The 22,366-nt window shown below is 34.1% G+C and overlaps 1 protein-coding gene across 2 annotated transcripts in view; it reads right to left on the bottom strand.

The window, feature by feature from the left end:
• Positions 1–2,613: 2,613 nt before the first annotated feature.
• Positions 2,614–22,366, bottom strand: part of LOC144837084 (synaptotagmin-A-like) — a 28,454-nt gene continuing 8,701 nt past the window's right edge. For both annotated transcript variants that reach the window (XM_078692073.1, XM_078692074.1), the window contains exons 2-8: positions 13,006–13,064; positions 9,947–10,203; positions 8,381–8,526; positions 6,592–7,014; positions 5,762–5,888; positions 4,136–4,323; positions 2,614–2,892 (exon numbers count right to left, since the gene is read on the bottom strand). In XM_078692073.1, coding sequence (XP_078548199.1) covers positions 2,779–2,892; positions 4,136–4,323; positions 5,762–5,888; positions 6,592–7,014; positions 8,381–8,526; positions 9,947–10,202 — 1,254 coding nt within the window. In that variant the 5' untranslated portion in view covers position 10,203; positions 13,006–13,064 and the 3' untranslated portion in view covers positions 2,614–2,778. The remainder of the gene's footprint in view (positions 2,893–4,135; positions 4,324–5,761; positions 5,889–6,591; positions 7,015–8,380; positions 8,527–9,946; positions 10,204–13,005; positions 13,065–22,366) is intronic.

Below are 22,366 nucleotides of genomic sequence, written 5' to 3'. Positions count from 1 at the left end.
TAAAATTACCTCACGTGTTAACACGCATGTTGTAAGTGTCAGCCAAACGATAACAAGGCCTACCTCATAAGAGTTTTATCATTCAAATTTAACTTTGAAAGGTAGGCCTAGGCCTACACGCATTCTAGGCATACACGTATACGTAATGTTTAAACATTTCCCTAGTTCGTTTCACGGTAAAGTGTCCCCTTAATAGCGGTAGCAAAAAAGAAGGGTATAGTACTGAATTGATCAGACAGGTTTACAAAAAGTTCTTGGCAAAAACAGACATCATCTTAACCTTCTGATGATTTTGTCAGTTTTCATAACTTAAGCAAATCTGTTTACGTGTAGATCTTAAGTGAACAACAAGCCTGTAGACAGGATTTTTTACAGAGGGTTATTTTTTCTCAAAAAGAGGCAAGTGCAAGCGAAAGCAACTGAAAAACAAATAAATTTAGGCCTAGTCTATGAAAGTAAGTTGTCTGCTGGCCAGTATAGAATTGGACAAAACGTTGTCATGAGTTAGCACTTTTACTGATGGTCTATGTTTGAAAAGGGCACTTCAGGAAAAAGGGGGGTGTCTTTCGAACCCTACGAACCTCCCTGCTACGGGCTTGAACAAATCCATTACATAAGCTTTTTAAAAAAAATAGATTAGTTTGCAATTAGAACTTCGCTATCAAACACCAGTCAAGGAACCGAATATAAAGCGCCCTCTGTAGCTTAGTCTACTTATTAAATTACTCTGTTCTCCTGTACCAACTCATATTTCCTGATCAAATAATATACATCATCTTTTTAATAAGTCATGTAATGTATTTGTTTAGATATTCTATTTATGTAATGTAAACTATCACAGAAACATTGAAAATGAATCTTGCATATATCATCTCAGGGTAAAATTTGTCTTTTTAATTAAATCTATGAAAGTACAATAGTAGGTCCATCGCACGAGCTTTATGGACACAATAGGCACTGTTAAACAAAAAGCATGTATTGTTATACTAGTTATTAATAGAAAATGTAGGCATATTCAATTTATCTCTTGTCATTCAGAAAATCAAACCTTTCTGGCGTTGTATGAGAAAAGTAAGAAGGCCTAATACTAGCACATGAAAGGTGAGATGGGTATAGGAAGATGAGTACTTTCGGCATCTTCTTATCGGTGTATTAGTAGTGGCGTAGGAGGAGCAAGCGAAAGAAATATTGAAAATAGGAAGTTTTCAAGTGCATTTTAGTCCAATATATGGTATCCCTCCCTTTTACAGCACCCTTTCTTCTTCTAGTATTTTTTAATAATTAAAAGTGTTTGTTTACGTTGGTTATTCTTGGTCGAGCGCCTCTAGCGGGCGTTTCTATTTATGTTCGTCAGGTGAAGTGCAGGTTTACGTGCTATGAGTCCCAAATTTGTTGTTTCTGTTTTTTTCTCGAATATTAAGCCGAATCGCCGTCTAGATTTGTTTCAATATTATTTGTTCATACACATTGACGGATTACTCTCTCACACATCCCTGATTCGCAAAAAATAACAACTAAACAGAGTCAAATACTTTCGTGTCTCTCAATGTCATTTTTAATTTCATATAACCACTTCCACAACCCATATACATACAATAAATAAGTAAACACAAACAAAACATCATGCACAAAATTCTATAAATAAAAATACATATTCGGCTCACGCAGATGAAATACGTGACCCGTGACCCGATTATTCCTATTATTATTATTATGTTATTTTATGATCATATTCCTAGGTTAGATTGAGTTGAGAATACACCACGGGCGATGTATCAAATCAGTGTCGTTATACAATACATCCGTAGAATAGCCACCTAAATTATCTTTAAATTTACAATAAATCGTTAACAAATAGGTTTGCATTCGAACAGGCCGTAGGCTAGGATCAATACAGGGCTTCTTAAGAGAGTATTTCAACATCTGCTAGGGAAGAGTCATTTAAAAGATGACAACTGGATGTAATGAATTACGAATTTGTATAGCAGTTCCTTAACACATCTATGGTTAATGTTGCATTTATGTCAGTTATTATGGTTCTTTAACCATTCAGTTTGAAACTAAGCCAACGGGCAACAAATCATATTTTAAAGAAGCTTTAACAAATTTGACATTGACAAATCGTTAAAGCTCTGTCTACACTATCAAACTTTATGTGACAAAAAATGTGATGTGCCCATATATTGTCATGATGATGTCATATCACTACCATGTTTGGGCATATCACTACCATATTCGGGCACATCAAACTAGTTTGATAGTGTAGAAAGAGTATAAGGAAGGACAAAACAAGTTGCTGCACGACGTGTGCGTACAAAATAACGTGTTGTCGATTACCATCAATGTGTACGCTTGTTTTATCTTGTGATTTTTCATGGCGAAATGTTGAAGAATATAAAGGATCGGTAAGAGATAATTCAGATTTAAGTCGAGTCACGTTTATTCGCATCTTACGGATTTACAGAATATTTAGTCTGTAATCTCGTTTTATTCGTAATTCGGACATAAAGTGAAAAGGCATCATCGTGTCCTAAAAAGTGGTTTTCCTTTTTGAGGCATAAAGACATCCACTTAACTTTCTAGATCACGTGCACTAAATCTCCAAGACATATAGACAGTTTGATGTCCATTGATTCATCTCCAAGTCAAGAATCGATCGGTTACAAGTATGTAGACTAATGTATTGTGCGTACACTGAATTCTATGATTCTTGAACTGACGTTTTCCAACATAGACTCAAGCCCAGACGTTTTCATTACTTGATGTGACGTTTGGTAATCAAGGAAACAGTCGATGCCATCTTGCCACGGCTTTGCTCGATGTTATCATATCATTCCAATGTGCCAGCTCCTCTCCATGCGAGTCTGGTCCCACAACAACTTTTCCTAATACCTGGAATATAATATATCACTTTTAGTATTGGTCACTATTAGTGGACCTATTGGTCACTACTGCATTAGTACTGGTCACTATTAGTAGGCCTTTTGGTCACTATTAGTAGGCCTATTGGTCACTATTAGTAGGCCTATAGTGGTCACTATATGTATTTCTATTACAACATAAACACTAGGAAGATGTTACGTAAATGTCTGTGAATTTCTGAATCTAGCGCAATCGCGGAAAATGGCAAAACGCTAGTCATGCGAATTTATGTTCGTAGGATTTACGATCGCATTGTGCATACACTTCATTACCGGTATATGATTGTTTTAACAGTATTTCTCTTTATGTATTTTGCATATTTATATTGTAGGGGGCCTCATGAGACAAGATATTGCTTCTAGTGCGGGCCCAGGTTATTGTCAAATAACTGAATAAATGTGTATGAATGAATGAATGAAAATATTTCTCAGTAAATTATAAATTAATAATAAAATATACAAGGCTAATTTTGTGTTTCGTTTCCTTTTTGTATTTTGTGTTTTAGTAATAATCCTTATAATTTTAAGTAGGTGTAATGTGATCTAAAACAATTCTTGAGTAGGAGTCAAATTATTCTTTTCATTTGAAATGTTATGGATAGTTTCGTTGACGACTGAATAAATATAGGCCAAGTCTAGATGATAAATATAGCAACATTTTACGAGCAACTTTGGTTACATTTAGGCCTACTGCTATCTGACAACGAACAAGCAAGATGAAATGCATCCAAATCAGTAAAATTTAGTAAGCCGACTCGCTCCTAGTTCTGGTGGTGGTCTTCTCGGATAAGGACTATAAACCGTAGGTCCAGTGTACACAGGTTATAACTGTTTAAAGAACCCAGTTCATTATTCGAAAAGAGTAGGGGGTTGCCCCGGTGAACTGGTTCACAAAATAGCCCCTGTATCAGGGGGATTACCACCTATCTGATAGGACAAAAATAAAAATATAGAAGGGATTTTAGTGTATAGTACATACATTGAAAATAGACGTACTACAACCGTGTCATTCGGTTTTCGCTATACGCCATGCGACTAACACAGCTTTCCAATCAAAAGAATAATTCTGTGCTTCCCCGGAAACACAATAATGAGCCTGCATAGAACGACTGTTAGACTCAGTGATTGAGTCATATTTATGAAGGGCAAATGTGGACAAAAACTGGTTGTTAGTGTTTATTATTAGACCGTACCAAATAATAATTGACACTTACCTCATTTTGTCCAACTCTATTGTCATGTATGACACTGACTTCTAATTTTAAGTATTTAAGAAAATTTTTAGAAACGTTAAATACTAGAGCTTCGTTGAAGACAGGTTGGAGGACGCCATGTTTGGATGTCGTTTTCTTCTTTTTTAATCGCTTTCCGTTGTGAAATACAGACACCTTTACATAAGGATCTGAAAAATAATAAATCATGGGTATGTTTTATTCGCTAGTAAACATGTCGTTCAGTCCAAATGTGTCGCGTGTCATGTGACGTTATGTCTAAACGTGTCGCGTGTCATGTGGTGGTACGTCTAAATGTGTCGCGTGTCATGTGGTGGTACGTCCAAGTGTGTCGCGTGTCATGTGGCGCTACGTCTAAACGTGTCGCGTGTCATGTGGTGGCACGTCTAAATGTGTCATGTGGTGGTAAATCCAAGTGTGTCGCGTATCATAGGTGGTACGTCTAAATGTGTCGCGTGTCATACGGTGGTACGTCTAAATGTGTCGCGTTCCATGGGTGGTACATCCAAATGGGTCGCATGTCATGTGGTACATACAGTTTTTATAAGATATTGAAAGTTTATTTTATTTGAAAAAATATGCTGTATAAACAACATGATTTTATAGGTCATTTATATCAGCTGCATTGTACGTCAAATTAAATTCAGCAAATCATGTATTAGTTTTCTTACATATTCTTCTAAAGTGTGTGATGATCCATCAATGGCAAATAGCAATCTTGATATTAAAACGTCAAAGAAACGCGACAGACACAATAGTGACGAGCGCGTACAAAAGCCGCATCATTTCATCAACATTTGAACGCGCATGCATATTTGCAATTGTAATGGTCACCATGACGTGGAAGTGCAAAATACAGTACAGTATGGTTATCAATGTTTAATACGCAAGCGGCAAATAGTTTCTGAGACGTCACGGAAGAAAAATTGATTGTGAATCGCCCTAGAGAGCAATCAGTTTAATAATTAGCACAAATATACATCTAATACTCAATAAGCAATTAGACGTTCTTTTACTTTTATCTTGTAGATGAGCAATATAACTATTTTGAAACATGATATAGCGATTTAGGAAAATTTATTGGTACTTTAATCGTCATATTTGATAGTTTCTAAACTTAATATTATTATCTTGACATGTAATCTATTTTAAAATTTACAACACGTCAAAAGACAAGTAAAAGCATATATCATTATACTGTTGGTGAATCTTTAAGCCTCCAGATGCACCATGTATACAACTAGCTTTCGATTTCTGACGGCCTCTAGTATCTACGTTAGAATCCGCCAAAACTATGTCAAGGAATAGAGTAAGAAGCAGCAATGTACACAACGAATTAACAGGACATTGAGCTCGCCTTGCCAAAATAGGAACTCGTAACAGTCCTTTGATCTTATGTCTGGTTGCGACAAATACCAACAGTACTCTACATGTACATACATTCTCCGCGGCGCGCTGTGTCTGTTAAAAAAAGGTCGTGGAACTGACGTGTCGCAGCCACATATCAACCCTTTGATCTCCGGAGCTCAGCATCCTGTTAATATATCACCTTTGTGTAACTAGTTGCGCAAATAATCGAAACTACCAACTATTTTATTTCTTACATACCTGGGTCTTTCTTTTCACTTAATTGTTTCAAGTTTCTTGCTTTTAGGATTACTACATTAAGTCGTTCTGCTGTTTCCAAATACGATAATGAGAACATAATATCGCCTAGATTTGGTATCTCTGTATTCTAATAAAACAAAAATTGTTTATTCATAAGTCATTACAATATATTGATGTACATCGATGCGTCGCAGCAGTCAATGTTTATTAATTAGAACGATTGGGGATTTTACCAAATCTTTTTCAAATCGTAATAGCTTTCTTAGGTCGTTTTATGACGTTTGAAACTTCTTGGTTTTACCATACTAGATTAGAATGATAAACATTTTGTCCTTGGCCGCGTTTCATACCTGGTAGTCGTTAGCCACTACATCTACACTAGCCAATTTTTTTTGACAACTAACTTAAACAAACTCTGATAGTTTTTCCAACGTTTGCTAGTGTAGACCAGTCGTCAAATTCTAGGAAAAACTGCAGAAATCAAGTTTGAAAAAGTTCGACAGTGCACCTTCTTGACAAACTATTGAAATGTATGAAGTTACTCAACTCAGCGAATCAAATAACATCAAGATGGTGAACAAAAATGACGGCCTCCATTAACTTGTGTAGAAAAGCAATGAGGTTGTAAACAAAACTTTGGTCAAATTTGCAAGTTTGTAAGCTCTGACTACACTACCAACATAGTTTGACAAAAAAAGTGTAATGTGCCCAAATATGGTAGTGATATGACGACATCGTGAACGTATATGAGCGCATCACATTTTTTGTCACATAAAGTTTGATAGTGTAAACAGAGCTTATGATTATACATCCCACAATTTCAACATTACCTTCATTTTCTTTTCTTTTAACTTTTTGATTTCCTTCCAAACTTCTAATTTGTCACTAAGATCTACATTATCCAACGGTAGTATTACGTCACCTATATAATCATCCCGTGAAAACTGATCAAAATCATACAGTTGTATTTTTACAGTCTGCCTGTGTAGATCAAATTCTGGAATTTCAAAGACAAAGCTCTCCTTAAATTGCGGGTTTAAGGTCTTTCTTAGAACTTTGCTTTGCATAGTTTTGGGGCAGTTTGGAAGGACGGTGACCTTGCAGTAAGGATCTGCCGTGCCGCTAAAATCCTGCGGCTGTAAGTTCCGTGCTTCTATAAGTCGTATTGTTAGTAAGTTCATGTCTGGCGAATATTTTAGCTCAAAATTTAAGATGCCAAGACTGGGACCTTCAACAAGCGACTTCTTTCTTGGCTAGAAACAAAAACAAAAATGAAGTTAACAAACAAAAATATCATCTTTTAAATATATAATTTATATATGTATATGTTATGTTTAACGAATAATTATATTTAACATCAATGTTATTTATAATCCGTATAAGCTTAGTTCCCACTAGAGACGCAACACAATGACGAAGACGCAAGGCAAGCGGGTTGACCAATGACAATCGACATTCGAATAAACCATCGCTTGTGATTGGTCAATTCTTGGTCCTTGCATTGCGTATCTAGTGGGGAACCAAGCTTTAATAACAACATTACGATGTATACAGTAGGGTTATTATATACATGATGATTTTAATTAATTCTATCTATTTTGACACATGTTGGCCACAAATAACTCATTAAATTTAGAAGTCTGTAATGTTGAAATGTACTAAAATATGGAAAAATCTAGTGGAGAATAGATGAATCTTCAACTGATGTTTAGGTTTGACTATCAAATTATACTTTCAGCTGTGCTTATTTAAAAAGCCTCATATTGAATTATACTGTATTATGCTTTGTCCTTGTTTAAATAAATTTAATCAAAATTGCTCTTCAGTAATTCGGTTATGTGTAAACGACTTCATCTTCCAGGCAAGACGACGACGACTGCGAACCTATCTCGAACCAACAACATGTTGAGCCGTTCAATGAATAGGTTTAATTATCAAATATTATAATTTAGACTTATTTGTATAGTGTTGAGTCTCTTTTGTTTAATTGTTCTAATACAATCGCTAGTCATAATTCAGTAGGGTGTTTAAAAGATTTTACATACAGAACTGCAACTGCAGACCTGTATGTGTAGCCTAATACATTAATGAGGACTTTTAATTTACCCGAATTCATGGTGGCTCTCTGCGATCTGATTGTGACGAATAGAGAATAATGGCCGATAAATAATTCAGCGGTCGCGAAGATAGCCGAATGGCTACGGAGAATCTCGAACAGCACGAGTGTCCTATCGGTCATTCGATTTAGTAGTAGATAGTTAGTGAGGAGGAAAATAAAGGTTATTGACTGCTAGTGTCGATTAGAATACGAAATGTTTTTTTTTCTAAAAACACGATTGTCAAGCATAGTTTATATCAAATCTGGTAGACTGCATACACGTCAGATATTCATTAATATTATATGCATATTTTATAGGCAATCTATTAATATAATAATTTCGTACGGTCGTCTTACATGCTCTACTTAATAAATGTGAATTATGAAGAACCCTGGTCAATAATAATAATAAATTATTGCTTGTTAACGTAGACCACTGAGAATATCATGTTTATGCGTGTAATTACTTATGGATATTTCACTAATCACTGTAATATCTTCTTGTGCTATAGGCTACTCACGGGTTCTGGTGGTGGTTTGTACATGTCACTAGAAGGGTCAAAGGTCGACGGATCTAGCTTAGACGACATGGAATGCTGACGATCCATCGGCCGTGGTGTTATCGGTGGTTGTGGGCATGCGACTACCTCTCCATGTGCTGGTGGTGCTAAAATACATGGAGGAAAATCAATAATAACCCAACTTTATAAAAACTTAATCTAAATAGATAAAATAGACGGAAGAAAGAATCGAAATGAATGAAGGGGAGAATGCGAGAGGAAGGGAATGTACAAAAGGAAAAATCGAGAGGAATAAAAAAGTGAGGGAAAAAAGAAAATGCTAGTGGAAAGAAAAAGGTGAAAGGAAAGAAAAAGAGGAGAGAAAGGAAAATTCTAGGATAAAAAGCGAGAGAAAGGGAAAATAGAGGGAAAGGAAAAACGTGAACTAATAGCTTTTTCCAATTCCACCTCGGCGTAAGTCCTTGTTAAGTTGCATTACTAACTTAGCCGTGGGCGACACATCAATCGTTTAGCCTAATACCTTTATATTACTGAAACCAGTACATCTACGAACCCGATTAATAATTCCAGGTGCCTGTTTTTGCTTCAATTGTAACGGATTACGATATAGAAAGTCACGTCGGTTAAATGCAAAAATATGTAAAATATAGGATTACAAAATTTCAAATTATGTTTTGGTTTATAATAGATGGAAAATGACATTATAAATTTAAACTAAGATTTGTTAGCCATTATTGAATGAAAGGTAGGCTAGAGGCCCACATAGAATTGTGAAAATAACTTTTTCTACATAGCTAATTACGGATTCACCATTATAATTGTTATTGGTCAGATTTATTTTATATTTAAATAAAAAACAATATTATTTCATATAATAATAATTGGTTGGATCAATCATTTTGAGAAATTTATCAATTTGAGAAAATAATTGAATTCCCGCCGGTAAAACTTATTGATAAAACTCGGAAATGTAACCTAGCCCGGATCATCAATTAGCGGAAAAGAAAATAAAAGAATATCAATAATAATTAAAGTGATAGGCAACAATGATACGCCTTTCTATTTTGAGATTATACTCCTTATAGAACAGATTGGCTAGATAATACAAATCAAAGAAGACCGCGATGAAATAGTTAAAACATAATAGAACATACAAATTAAGATGATTAATCAAATCAGAGTCTCCAAATAGGCCATTTTGTAGTTTTAATAATGTGTATCACTTACGTAGAAAAACACCCAAACAATTAATGTTTTAAAGACAAAATGAACGGTTCAATTTAACCAAAAACTTCAAGTCAATTTGACTATTTTTTTGCTTTGAATTACAGTATTTCAGGTAGATCATTCTTTTTTCAATCCAATGTTTTGTCAATATAAATAACTAGAGACACATGTTCAATAGAATATAAACCCAGTCATGAATTGTGTGACCTTTGAACTTACACTTTCAACACTATGAATTATACTAATTGATCGGGTATCGAGTATTATAAGTTATAGTCAGCTCGATCGGAGCATTTTTGAAATTTTACCTTGAACTTTGACATCGCAAATGACACTTACTTCCTGGTATAACGAATGCATCTGGAAGTCCTGCTCTGTTTGTATCCAATATAGTCAGGTCATTCTTTTTCTTTGGTGTCGCCTGCGCAAGGCTGTGTGTAATGTTGTCATTCTTAAAGTCTTTAGATTGTAGCCTAAACCCCTTGAACCATTTCCCATTATCACAGCATATACACAGTATTAGAAGTGTGGTTATGACAGCAATGAAAGGAACGGCACAAAGGAGTACCAACTCCACTGCCGTAAGCCTGAACATCCTACAAAAAACAGTAGAAGAAGAGGTGATTTAATTTTGTGAGGAGGCCTAGCAAATGAGTTCAAAGACAGCCAGTTCTGATAGTTTTACTTGGATTGGATTTCTTATTGTTTTGGGGATTTTATTAGTAGAATATACAGATGTTTCAGTCCCGTGGATCACCTGTAGTACGATTTATTTCACAGTATTTACAAAACAGGCTTTTTACAAATTGTGTAATAACGTAGCGAGCTCTTTAAGCACTACAATTGTGGTGGCGCTAGTTACTCTTCGTTATTATGCGTGATTGATTATAGCTAGAATGACGTAATGGATAACGGTATAAATAGGTAACAAGCTGGGTAACGGTGGATGGATCTGTGATTGATATGCACTCGTTGTAAATAAATGAATTTAACTTATGTCGTTACTTTATATAACTTATTATATGCTTATTATTATTATTATTGAGAATTCTGAACGACTTAATACGTCCTTTCTAAGGTTGACTACTCAAATATATTCATGTGCAACATGTTAAAGTACATATTTATATATTTAAATTAAAGAATAATTATCAAATCTAACGTTGAAGCAATATTAATATAGAATGAATTGAAACAATATTTATGCGATTTAGATTATTTACTTTGCAAATAAATGTGAATAGAGCTTAAATCTGTTGATTAATCCGATTCACACGGCATTGCGTTAGTGGCGACAGACGATATTAGACAACAGACTTCCTGAGCATTGTGTGCATCTTCTAAAGTACACAACTGCAATTTTACATAATATATATTAAGTGTAGGCTTCTGTGTGTCATGCCAAATAATAACAGTCGTTATCGAAACTTGGCACTCTCGGCGAGAAAAAATGTACATTTTCAGAAAACTGCATGATACGTTATCAATGTAGTTACCGCAAACTCCGTATCGATACGTAGGTAAATTTCGCGTACTACGTCACACATCTGTATCTGTGCAACGCGTCTCTATAGCTCACTATGTTGGTCGGTTGGTCGGTCGGTCTAACTCAAATTTGCGCAATCGACTGGGCCAGTATATGGCCTTTATGTAACGCCAATACCGCGCGTGATTTAACGTTTACTAAAACGTATTTAGTTATTATTATCCGTATAACCCGACGTGTTTCTACACGAATGTATGGCTCTCTATGTGTTCTGTGAGTGCTCCCGATTAACCAAATGTTGGAACTGTAGGACAAATAGTCTAGTGCCCTGCACTGATTGCATTTTGTCGCCTTCGTCTAGTTAGCGCGCGCTCTATTTTTGTTCTATAATATCTCTATGATTTTAGTACAACAACAAAAGCTACGTCAATGCGTTCACTTCAACCGTACTTTAATGCATTTATTCAGTAAATCGTGCGTCGAGATTATTAATTTCTGACGACACAACAATTCTCTTTTCTATTAAATCCCCATGATAATCTAGACTTAGGTTTACAAATAATTTACTCTCAAATTTAACAGCGATAGCTGGTTTCAAGGGACATCAAACATAATTAATCCTTGTTTTCTGTATCAATTTCAAAAAATCAATAATGCTTAACTATTTTTTTATTAGAACATGCTCAAATTCAATAGGAATCCACTTTACTTGTATTAGTCGATTTTGTAAATTACATAAACGTTATGTTTAGAAATCAATATTGAATATTAAGGAGCATAGAATCGTTTTAAAAAACGATAAACTGTAAGTCCACTTTATAAAACATCATTGTCATTTTCGGTTTATCGTCACCATCTTATTGTAGCCGATTCTCGGTACTCTATCTAAATTTCTGCAATATCATAGGAAAATACCGTGATAAAGCATCACAAGTATTTCTTATATATCGCCTAACCTTTAACCTTGCGTGATACAGGCACATGGGATACACATGAGATGCTGTATTACGGAATTTGCCTATGTTACTGAACAAATATTGTCAGGTTATGGAGATACGGCAATGTGAATCGATTGTGTAATTCCTGGTAATTCCAATTATCTTTTGTATTCTGCAAGTGTATCTGTATATTATATTGTATAAACAAACAAACAAAAGGGCGCGACGCATGGTGGAAGGGTTTGGGAGCAAACGTCACAACGCGTACTTAACATGATTTGTACGTACGCGTTGTGACGTTCGCTCCTAAACTCTTCCCATCATGCATTTTGCTCATATAGCTCATATATACTGAAATGTATTATAAATAAACACGAATGTTATAAATATGGATGACACGTCATCTATCATAACTTTTCTTTCAGTAAACATATCAAATAACGCTTAGGTCACGCCCGAATACAATGCTGTCGTAATTGGTCTAGCTATCTTTACTGCGTATCCAGCCCGAGGTATAAGATTCAATTGTAAAAGAAAATGGTAAACGTTTAGATCAAACGTAATAGTTGGCCTAAAGCTTTGTATACACTATCAAAATTTATGTGGAGAAAAAATGTGATGTGCCCATATATGTACATGATGATATCATATCACTACCATATTTGGGCATATCACTACCATATTTGGGTATATCTCACTAGTTTGAACATTCATTTTCAACCAATACGTAATTCATCATCAGATACATTTTAAAAACAACTTTGGAAACGCGCCTTTAATACTAGTATTCACCTGTTCATCGTTTTGATCTTTGGAAAAAATAATAAAAATGAAAATTCAATATAAAAAAATGCACAAAGTTGACATCATCGTATAGAAGTGTATTGTATTCATATTTATTATTAATATCAAATTCAGTCATCCTTTTTTAATGTATCATCATTTTTTAAATTCTTATAGGCCTAAGATCTTACCTGTGATATTTGAATCTACGTTTTCATGATAAGATGCGAATTCAGTCACTTTGTTGAACCTGACAACGGAATAAAAAAAAAGGTCACTACTATTCTTGTACAACAAACAAACAAACACAATAATAAACGCGTCATCGTAGATAGTTATTTTCATGTGTACACGTCATCAAGACGCGGTATTGTATAGTCTGGTGGATGAAAATAAACAACCACGATAATCTAATGATGAATATAAAGTTATGTCCGTCAATATAGTTAGAGCAATTTTCATGTATGAAAAGTACTAAAAATAAATCATTTTCAAGAATGAATTTGTATTTTTCTTTAAAGGTGAAATAATGTGTCGTCGCATTAGAGGCATAATCCATCTAACTGGCCAACTTAGACAGCATCGTACGACGAGGCCCGACGAAACGTCTTGACTCGTCGGTGCTGTCTGAGTTGAATCGACGAGAGAAGTCGCCTTGAGATACTGAGTTTTTACAGTAGGTCGCCGGGAGAACTTTAAACATGTTTAATTTTTCCCGTTGTGACGGGAAGTATACCTTAGACCACAAAATGTCAGAAGGTGATGTACGTTATTAATAATTCATCCCAACATTTCCCCTGTAGTGTTAGAACGTTTCATGGGAATGTGTACCCTAAGATATCCCCAGACTAGTGGTGTTCAAAAGAAGATTGTATATTACTGTAGGCTATATCAATTACATCTATCCATCGTATTAGTCTGTTTTCAATGGTATGCTTTAAAGTTTTAGTTTAAAGAATCCTTTCTATGACTCTTCAACAAATTTCATTCATTTAACTTTAACCGATTGCATTTCAACATTTTTTAATTTGATGTATGCGGGTCGAGAGGTAATGTTAAGTTCAATGTCACTGTGTAACGGGTCAGGTCACTGTAATTTCATCCTCATCAGGTCAAAGTTCTTGGCCATGTCAAAACTGCCATGTGAACATGCGCAAAGCAAAGATTATAGCGTCCTCGCTGAAGAACTGTTTTTTAAAGCGAAATGATTGCTGTTTCTCTAAAGCTTGCCTGAAGAAAACTATCGGATCATTTTATTAGGATTCCAATTATTCTAAAAATACCGTACCATAAATTTTACAATTATGCCTGTCAAATTATTCATCATCTCGTGTTCACAATTTGTATTTGAATTCCAACATGATCCCCTAAAATAATTTATCAACCCATTTTGTTTGTCAAATAGTCTTGGCAATAATTGATATTGTGGTGCTTGAATGCAACGGTAGGTTGAAAATAAGTTCGTTCTGTTTTCTAATATAGTATTTGAAAGACATTAATTTCATCATAATATTTAAAAGAATAAAATTATAGGCCTACCAGTCCTTTTGTAATGTAACAATTATTGAGTCGATTTTCCACTAGGCGAATTTGTTCGTGCGTTAGCTTATACGCTTGCGTAGGGATTTGGAAGATGGAAACATGAATACGCATGCGTATAAGCTGACGCTTTCGATTCGCACGAATAAATTCGCCTAGTGGAAAATCAGCATTAGAATGGACCGACGTCGTAGCTCAGAAAAATTAATATTATAATGTAGTCATGTTGATGACCACCTGAAAAATGGCATGCTAAAAATTAAGCTATGAAATTAAGTGACCGGGATGTCTAGTTGTAGCTTGGTAGTTAAGAAGCTTGGCTACCGATCCGGGTCATGAGATAAACAATAATTTAATTGTGAGAATATAACTTCAGATATTATATAGTTGTTAATGTGACGTGGATAACCTCATTATAGTTATGCAAATGTTTATGTTTGATAACAGTATAATAACCTCTTACTTTGTATCATTACGCTCCTCTCCTTATTTAATTTTCTGTAATAAAACATGTGTATTAATGATAATGATATTCACAATAAGAGCGGCTTGTACACAAAGACGGTATAGAAAATTCTAATCAAATGCAAGGTGTTACTTGTAATCAAATTAATACTATCACCACGTACAACTACTGTTCCGTGACGGGAATAACAATAATCATCTATTTAAACTACTTTACTTAACAAGTGTTGGTTTCACTCGGTCTTATATTTGACACATTTAAGTCAAATTATCGAATCTATCGGCTAACCAGCGCAACTGGAATGAACCTTAATCATTGTATTGCTGGAATAAATTATTCACACGGAATCCGAATTCAGTTCGAAATGAGTAATGAACCGAAGATGTAAAGATTAGTACGAATGTGAACGGCGAGACATGCGCAGTAAGCAATGTACGCGGCAACGTAAGACATAACAGCATCCTACACCGAACGATTATGGGCCTTTTGGGGTTCGAACCCCCACTGTCTTTACTTATTAAAGATGCACACCACTGCATTCACAATCATGCATGCACCGATCGTGGCCGAGTCAAGTATGTCAATACGTATTTGTCGTAGGCTTATCCACTAAAACTTGGTTCCCACTAACGACGCAACGTAACGCAAGTATCTACACAACGTAAACAAATACCCTTCCCATAACTGTGCTTTCCCCTGCTTGCGTGAACAAACCCACTTGTGATTACGCAATGCAGCACTTTGCGTCAATACGTCGCTGCGCTGCGTTGCGTCGCTAGTAAGAACCACGCTTAATGAATTACCCTGGATTTACCCTGGCTCTATATGGAAGCATTGCAACTATAATATATTTGCATTCACGCAATGGCTCGGGCGCGCTAGCCTATACGTATATAGTCTGCCTATTATCGTAGGCTTATCTACTTTGAAGAAACGCTGATTGCGAACACATTATAAAAACACTGGTTGCGTGGGAAGAATGATGTCTTGGTATAGTACTTAACAGTCTTTAATAGCCAACTTACCATTTAGTGACTTAGTCGGACACGCTCATTCTGTCTACCTTTATTCCTTATAACATCAGTTCGTGTATAAATTCTCATTAATTTTGCTTGTTAACTAAATTAATGTCTTCGAGGACAATGCCCCTTCTGTGCAATTAGGTTAATATCCAAACGTGTGGCCGACAACACATTGCATAGTTGATCTTTACAAATTTGTGTTTGTATAATCTTTGTGTTTGCTTACACATGGAGTTTGAACTGTAGATGTTTTACTAATCGATACATTTTACAATCGGCTTTGATATTCAGGACACAAGGTGCTACTGGTGATAAGGATACACAACCGTACTGTAGGCCTATAAAACAGGAATGCTACAAATAACAACCCAGTTATCAACCGACCACTTTTTAGGACCTATGTATTTATCGACTATCCTCATCAGGATGACGTACGCTATCGTCATGTCTCTCATATCAGTATATAGAGAAAATATGACGTCACTCATGATTATCATATTGTATTAGAAATAATCAAAGAACAATTATTTCATAACTCCCTCATTATGATTCTGATGCCACCTGTTGGTTAAACAGTGGTGGTGGTGAGCCACTCATGAAAGTGTCTCATCCGAGTATCTCATCAGAGTATCACCCGAGTAGCCTATCTCACCCGAGTATCTCACCCGAGTATCTCAGCCGAGTATCTCATCAAAGTATCACCCGAGTATCTCATCAGAGTATCTCATCAGAGTATCACCCGAGTAGCCTATCTCACCCGAGTATCTCACCCGAGTATCTCACCCGAGTATCACCCGAGTATCTCATCAGAGTATCTCATCAGAGTATCACCCGAGTATCTCATCAAAGTATCACCCGAGTAGTCTATCTCACCCGAGTATCTCACCCGAGTATCTCATCAAAGTATCACCCGAGTATCTCACCCGAGTATCTCATCAGAGTATCACCCGAGTAGCCTATCTCACCCGTGTATCTCACCCGAGTATCTCATCCGAGTATCTATCACACCCGAGTATCCCACCTCGATTATCTCCCCGAGTATCTCACCAGACTGTATCTCACCAGAGTATCTCACCAGACTGTATCTCACCAGAGTATCTCACCTCGATTATCTCTCCGAGTATCTCACCAGACTGTATCTCACCAGAGTATATCCCCGAGTATCTCATTAGAGTATCTCACCCGAGTATTCCACCTCGATTATCTCTGCGAGTATATCTCTAAGAGTATCTCACCATAGTATCTCTCTAGAGTATCTCACCAGAGTATCTCACCCGAGTATTCCACCTCGATTATCTCTCCGAGTATCTTACCAGACTGTATCTCACCAGAGTATCTCACCAGAGTATCTCTCCCGAGTATCTCACCAGAGTATCTCACCAAAGTGCCTCACCAGAGTTTCTCGCCAGAGTGTCTCACCAGAGCATCTCACCAGAGCATCTCACCAAAGTGCCTCACCAGAGTTTCTCGTCAGAGTGTCTCACCAGAGTATCTCACTGTCCAGAGTATCTCACCAGATCGTGTGAGTATCTCGCCTACAGAATAATATCGAAAATCTCGCCAGATTATCTCACTAACCAGAGTATCTCACCAGAGCATCACATCACCAAAGCATCATCTCACCAGAGCGTTTATCTCACCAGCAGACTATCATCTCACCAGAGTAGGCCTACTCGATATCTACAATCGTTCAGACCACTTACGCCCCCAGTGGGCACAGAACATAATTTCAACGTTGAATCAACGTTGAAATATAGTTGATTTGTTGAAATCATGTTGTCAGCGTATTTCAAACGTTGAATCAACGTTGAAATAACATTTTCTTTTCAATAAAATGTTTATGTTCATTTATCAATGTTAATCAAACGTTGAAATAACATTGTCTTTTTAACTAGTAATTTACGTTAATTTATAAATGTTGATTTAACGTTGAAATAACATCGTCTTTCTAACAAATGTTTTACGTTAATTTATCAATGTTGATCCAACGTTGAAATAACATTGTTTTTCTAACAAATGTTTTACGTTAATTTATAAATGTTGATCCAACGTTGAAATAACATTGTATTTTTAACCAGAAATTTACGTTAATTTATCAATGTTGATCCAACGTTAAAATAACATTGTCCTTCTAACTATTAATTTACGTTAATTTATCAATGTTGATTTAACGTTGAAATAACATTGTCTTTCTAACTAGTAATTTACGTTAATGTATCAATGTTGATCCAACGTTGAAATAACATTGTCTTTCTAACTAGTAATTTACGTTAATTTATCAATGTTGATCCAACGTTGAAATAACATTGTATTTTTAACTAGAAAATTACGTTAATTTATCAATGTTGATCCAACGTTGAAATAACATTGTATTTTTAACTATAGTCATTTACGTTTTATTATCAATGTTGATCCAACGTTGAAATAACATTGTCTTTCTAACTAGTAATTTAAGTTAATTTATCAATGTTGATCCAACGTTGAAATAACATTGTCTTTCTAACTAGTAATTTACGTTAATTTATCAATGTTGATCCAACGTTAAAATCACATTGTATTTTTAACTAGAAATTCACATTAATTTATCAATGTTGATCCAATGTTGAAATAACATTGTATTTTTAACTAAAAATTTACGTTAATTTATCAATGTTGATCCAACGTTGAAATAACATTGTATTTTTAACAAGAAATTTACGTTAATTTATCAATGTTGATCCAACGTTAAAATAACATTGTATTTCTAACTAGTAATTTACGTTAATTTATCAATCTTGATCCAACGTTGAAATAACATTGTATTTTTAACTAGTAATTTACGTTAATTTATCAATGTTGATCCAACGTTGAAATAACATTGTATTTTTAAATAGTAATTTACGTTAATTTATCAATGTTGATCCAACGTTGAAATAACATTGTCTTTCTAACTAGTAATTTACGTTAATTTATCAATGTTGATCCAACGTTGAAATAACATTGTATTTTTAACTAGAAATTTACGTTAATTTATTAATGTTGATCCAACGTTGAAATAACATTGTCTTTCTAACTAGTAATTTACGTTAATTTATCAATGTTGATCCAACGTTGAAATAACATTGTATTTTTAACTAGTAATTTACGTTAATTTATCAATGTTGATACAACGTTGAAATAACATTGTCTTTATATCTATAAATTTACGTTAATTTATCAATGTTGATCCAACGTTGAAATAACATTGTATTTTTAACAAGAAATTTACGTTAATTTATCAATGTTGATCCAACGTTGAAATAACATTGTATTTTTAACTAGTAATTTACGTTAATTTATCAATGTTGATCCAACGTTGAAATAACATTGTATTTTAACTAGTAATTTACGTTAATTTATCAATCTTGATCCAACGTTGAAATAACATTGTATTTTTAACTAGTAATTTACGTTAATTTATCAATGTTGATCCAACGTTGAAATAACATTGTATTTTTAACTAGTAATTTACGTTAATTTATCAATGTTGATCCAACGTTGAAATAACATTGTCTTTCTAACTAGTAATTTACGTTAATTTATCAATGTTGATCCAATGTTGAAATAACATTGTATTTTTAACTAGAAATTTACGTTAATTTATTAATGTTGATCCAACGTTGAAATAACATTGTCTTTCTAACTAGTAATTTACGTTAATTCATCAATGTTGATCCAACGTTGAAATAACATTGTATTTTTAACTAGAAATTTACGTTATTTGATCAATGTTGATCCAACGTTGAAATAACATTGTCTTTCTAACTAGTAATTTACGTTAATGTTGATCCAACGTTGAAATAACATTGTATTTTTAACTAGTAATTTACGTTAATTTATCAATGTTGATCCAACGTTAAAATAAAATTGTCTTTCTAACTAGTAATTTACGTTAATTTATCAATGTTGATTCAACGTTGAAATAACATTGTATTTCTAACTAGTAATTTTTTTCAAACAATTATTATTTTTGTTTTTCAATGTTATTCTGGCAACGTTATTTTAACGTTGAAATCCAGTTGTCATTTTCAAATGACATGTTTTCAACATTGAAAAATTATTGAAATTATGTTGTTTTTTCAAACAATTATTATTTTTGTTTTTCAATGTTAATTAAACGTTAAATTAAAGTTAAATTCTATTTAATATTTTGATTAAAATGACATGTTTTTAACGTTAATATTAAATAATATGTGTTTAAGTGCGTTGAATGCCATTGATGTTTCAACGTTAAATTAACATTAGATTTCAGTTGGCGTTTTTTTTATCATCCTTTATTGTAAAACAATAAATGTATGATGTAACTTGATTATTGGTTATTTAGGAATTTTAGATTGGCAAATATTATTGTCTCTGTATGATACAAAAATGTTGGAGCTAGAAGTTGTGTTGAAAATTGAATGATCCTTTCATGCAAGATCAAATTTCATAAGATACGAGCTTGTCATTGGTTAGTTTCGTTTTGATCAAATTTTGAAACTGGTGTCAGTAATTTCAGTTACTTCGACGTAGGCTAGGCCTCCTAGTAGTGGTGTGTAGAAAAAAAAGGCTCATCATTGAAATTGTCAAATAAGTATGTTTTCAGGTAGGAAAACAATCTTTTTTATTTGTAATCTACTAATTTATAAGCTTAGAGCTTGACTATTTTACCCTTATCAATAGCTAGCCTCTAGTCTAGTAGGCCACACATGCATAGCTAGGCTATAGGTAGTAGGCTAGGCAGGCTGCCAAACTGATGAACTGAATTCACTCACTAGGCCTAGCTAGTGGAAGCATTTAGTATCATGCCTGTCAAGGGCAAACATTTGCCTTGCCAAGGATAACTACAGTACTGTACTTATTATGGTTATAAAATGGTATGTATTAGGCCTTAGTTCAATTCTTTCTTTATTTATACAAAAGTATACATAAATATAACATTATTATAGGCCTCCTAGGCTAGGCCTAGGCTAATATATAATTAGTTGGCCTAGCTTAGCTAGCTTTTTGCTAGGCTGTCTACAGTAGCTGCTAATGCTAATGCTAATGCTATTATTAGTATTAATAGTATACAAACACATGCTAGCCTAGGACGGCTATTGTTAAACTCACTCGCTTTCTTTATTTCAGATTGTGGGCCTAGCTAAGGCCCTTTTTTAGGCCTATGCCTAGCTAGAGTACAAAATAATGAAGTACATGTATAATGTTTTCTATGTGAATCAAACGAGAAAAATCTAATGGATGATCAATATTTTTATATACAAAAGGTTGGTATTTATAGTTCTTAACTTTAATATTGAATAAATATTAATACAGTGTTGCAATATTATTTACATAAAATTGGGCGCTAGTTCCGTTTCACACCTGTCATTTATTTCGACTTCGAATTTGTTAAGTAACTTTATCGTGATTACCACACCTTAGAATTAGGCTTAAAAAATAATTTTACGAAGATCACACAAAAAGTAACAAATAAATCCTTTAAATTGATAAATTTACAGACGTGCTACGTGCTATTTTGGCGCTCCATAGAAACGAAAATAGTGAACTTCGAGTATGCTAAATTCGCGAACGGTATGCGAGAAACATGTCTGTAAAATCATCAATTTAAAGGATTAGTTTGTTACTTTTTATGTGATTCTTCTTCATAAAAGTACTTATGAGGCCCAATTCTAAGGTGTGGTATTCACAATAAGTTACTTAACAAGTTTGGAGTCAAAAGGAAGTTGAAATAAAAACAGGTGCGAAACGGAACTAGCGCCTAAAATTGAATTGATTGCATATTTTACGTGTTTAGTGTGAAATGATGTTCTGAATTGAATTTTTGTTTATGTACAGTATGATTTTTGAACAATGTGTTAAAGATATAATTGAACTGAACAATTTGTTTTTTAAATGTTTTGTTGAATATGCCGTCACTATAGAGTTGCTCACTTTCACCAAAAATTAGATTTTAAAAAATGCATTTGTACCTGAAAAGGGGGACAATTTAAACAAACAATTGGTTTTTGGTTAAATATACTGTTTATTTTGTATTTTTGTTAGGTGAAATCTTTATTGTTTTTGTTTATTTTCTACGGCAAGTGAATATCTTTGTTAAAATTGCAAAATGGCAAGGTATTCAAAGTATGATTGTATTAATCTTCATTGTTCATGTTTTTTGGGGACAATAAATCTTTTAATTAATTTTTTACTGTATTATTTTTGTTTAAAACTACAGTAACTTGATTGAATTTGTTTCAGGTTTGGAAAAATGATATTGCCACACTTTTGGAAAGCATAGGACAATGTCAACACAGGAATCGAGGCAACTGTTTATTGACTAATCGGAACAATGCAATTACAGTATTGTGTTATTGCCATTTCATTTGGACTTCTGCAACATTAGCACAAGGCACCTGTGACGTGTGTTGTATTTATTGTGTTTTACTGTAATCAGCCAATATTTATAGTTATTCAATCATGTTAGTTGGCAAACATATTACAAACTGGTTATTAGTATATTTTTTATACTTAACTTTGGTACCC

Source organism: Antedon bifida, chromosome 3 (assembly GCF_963402885.1).
Source record: "Antedon bifida chromosome 3, ecAntBifi1.1, whole genome shotgun sequence".
Lineage (NCBI taxonomy): Eukaryota > Metazoa > Echinodermata > Crinoidea > Comatulida > Antedonidae > Antedon > Antedon bifida.
This window is presented reverse-complemented; position numbering and strand designations above follow the sequence as displayed.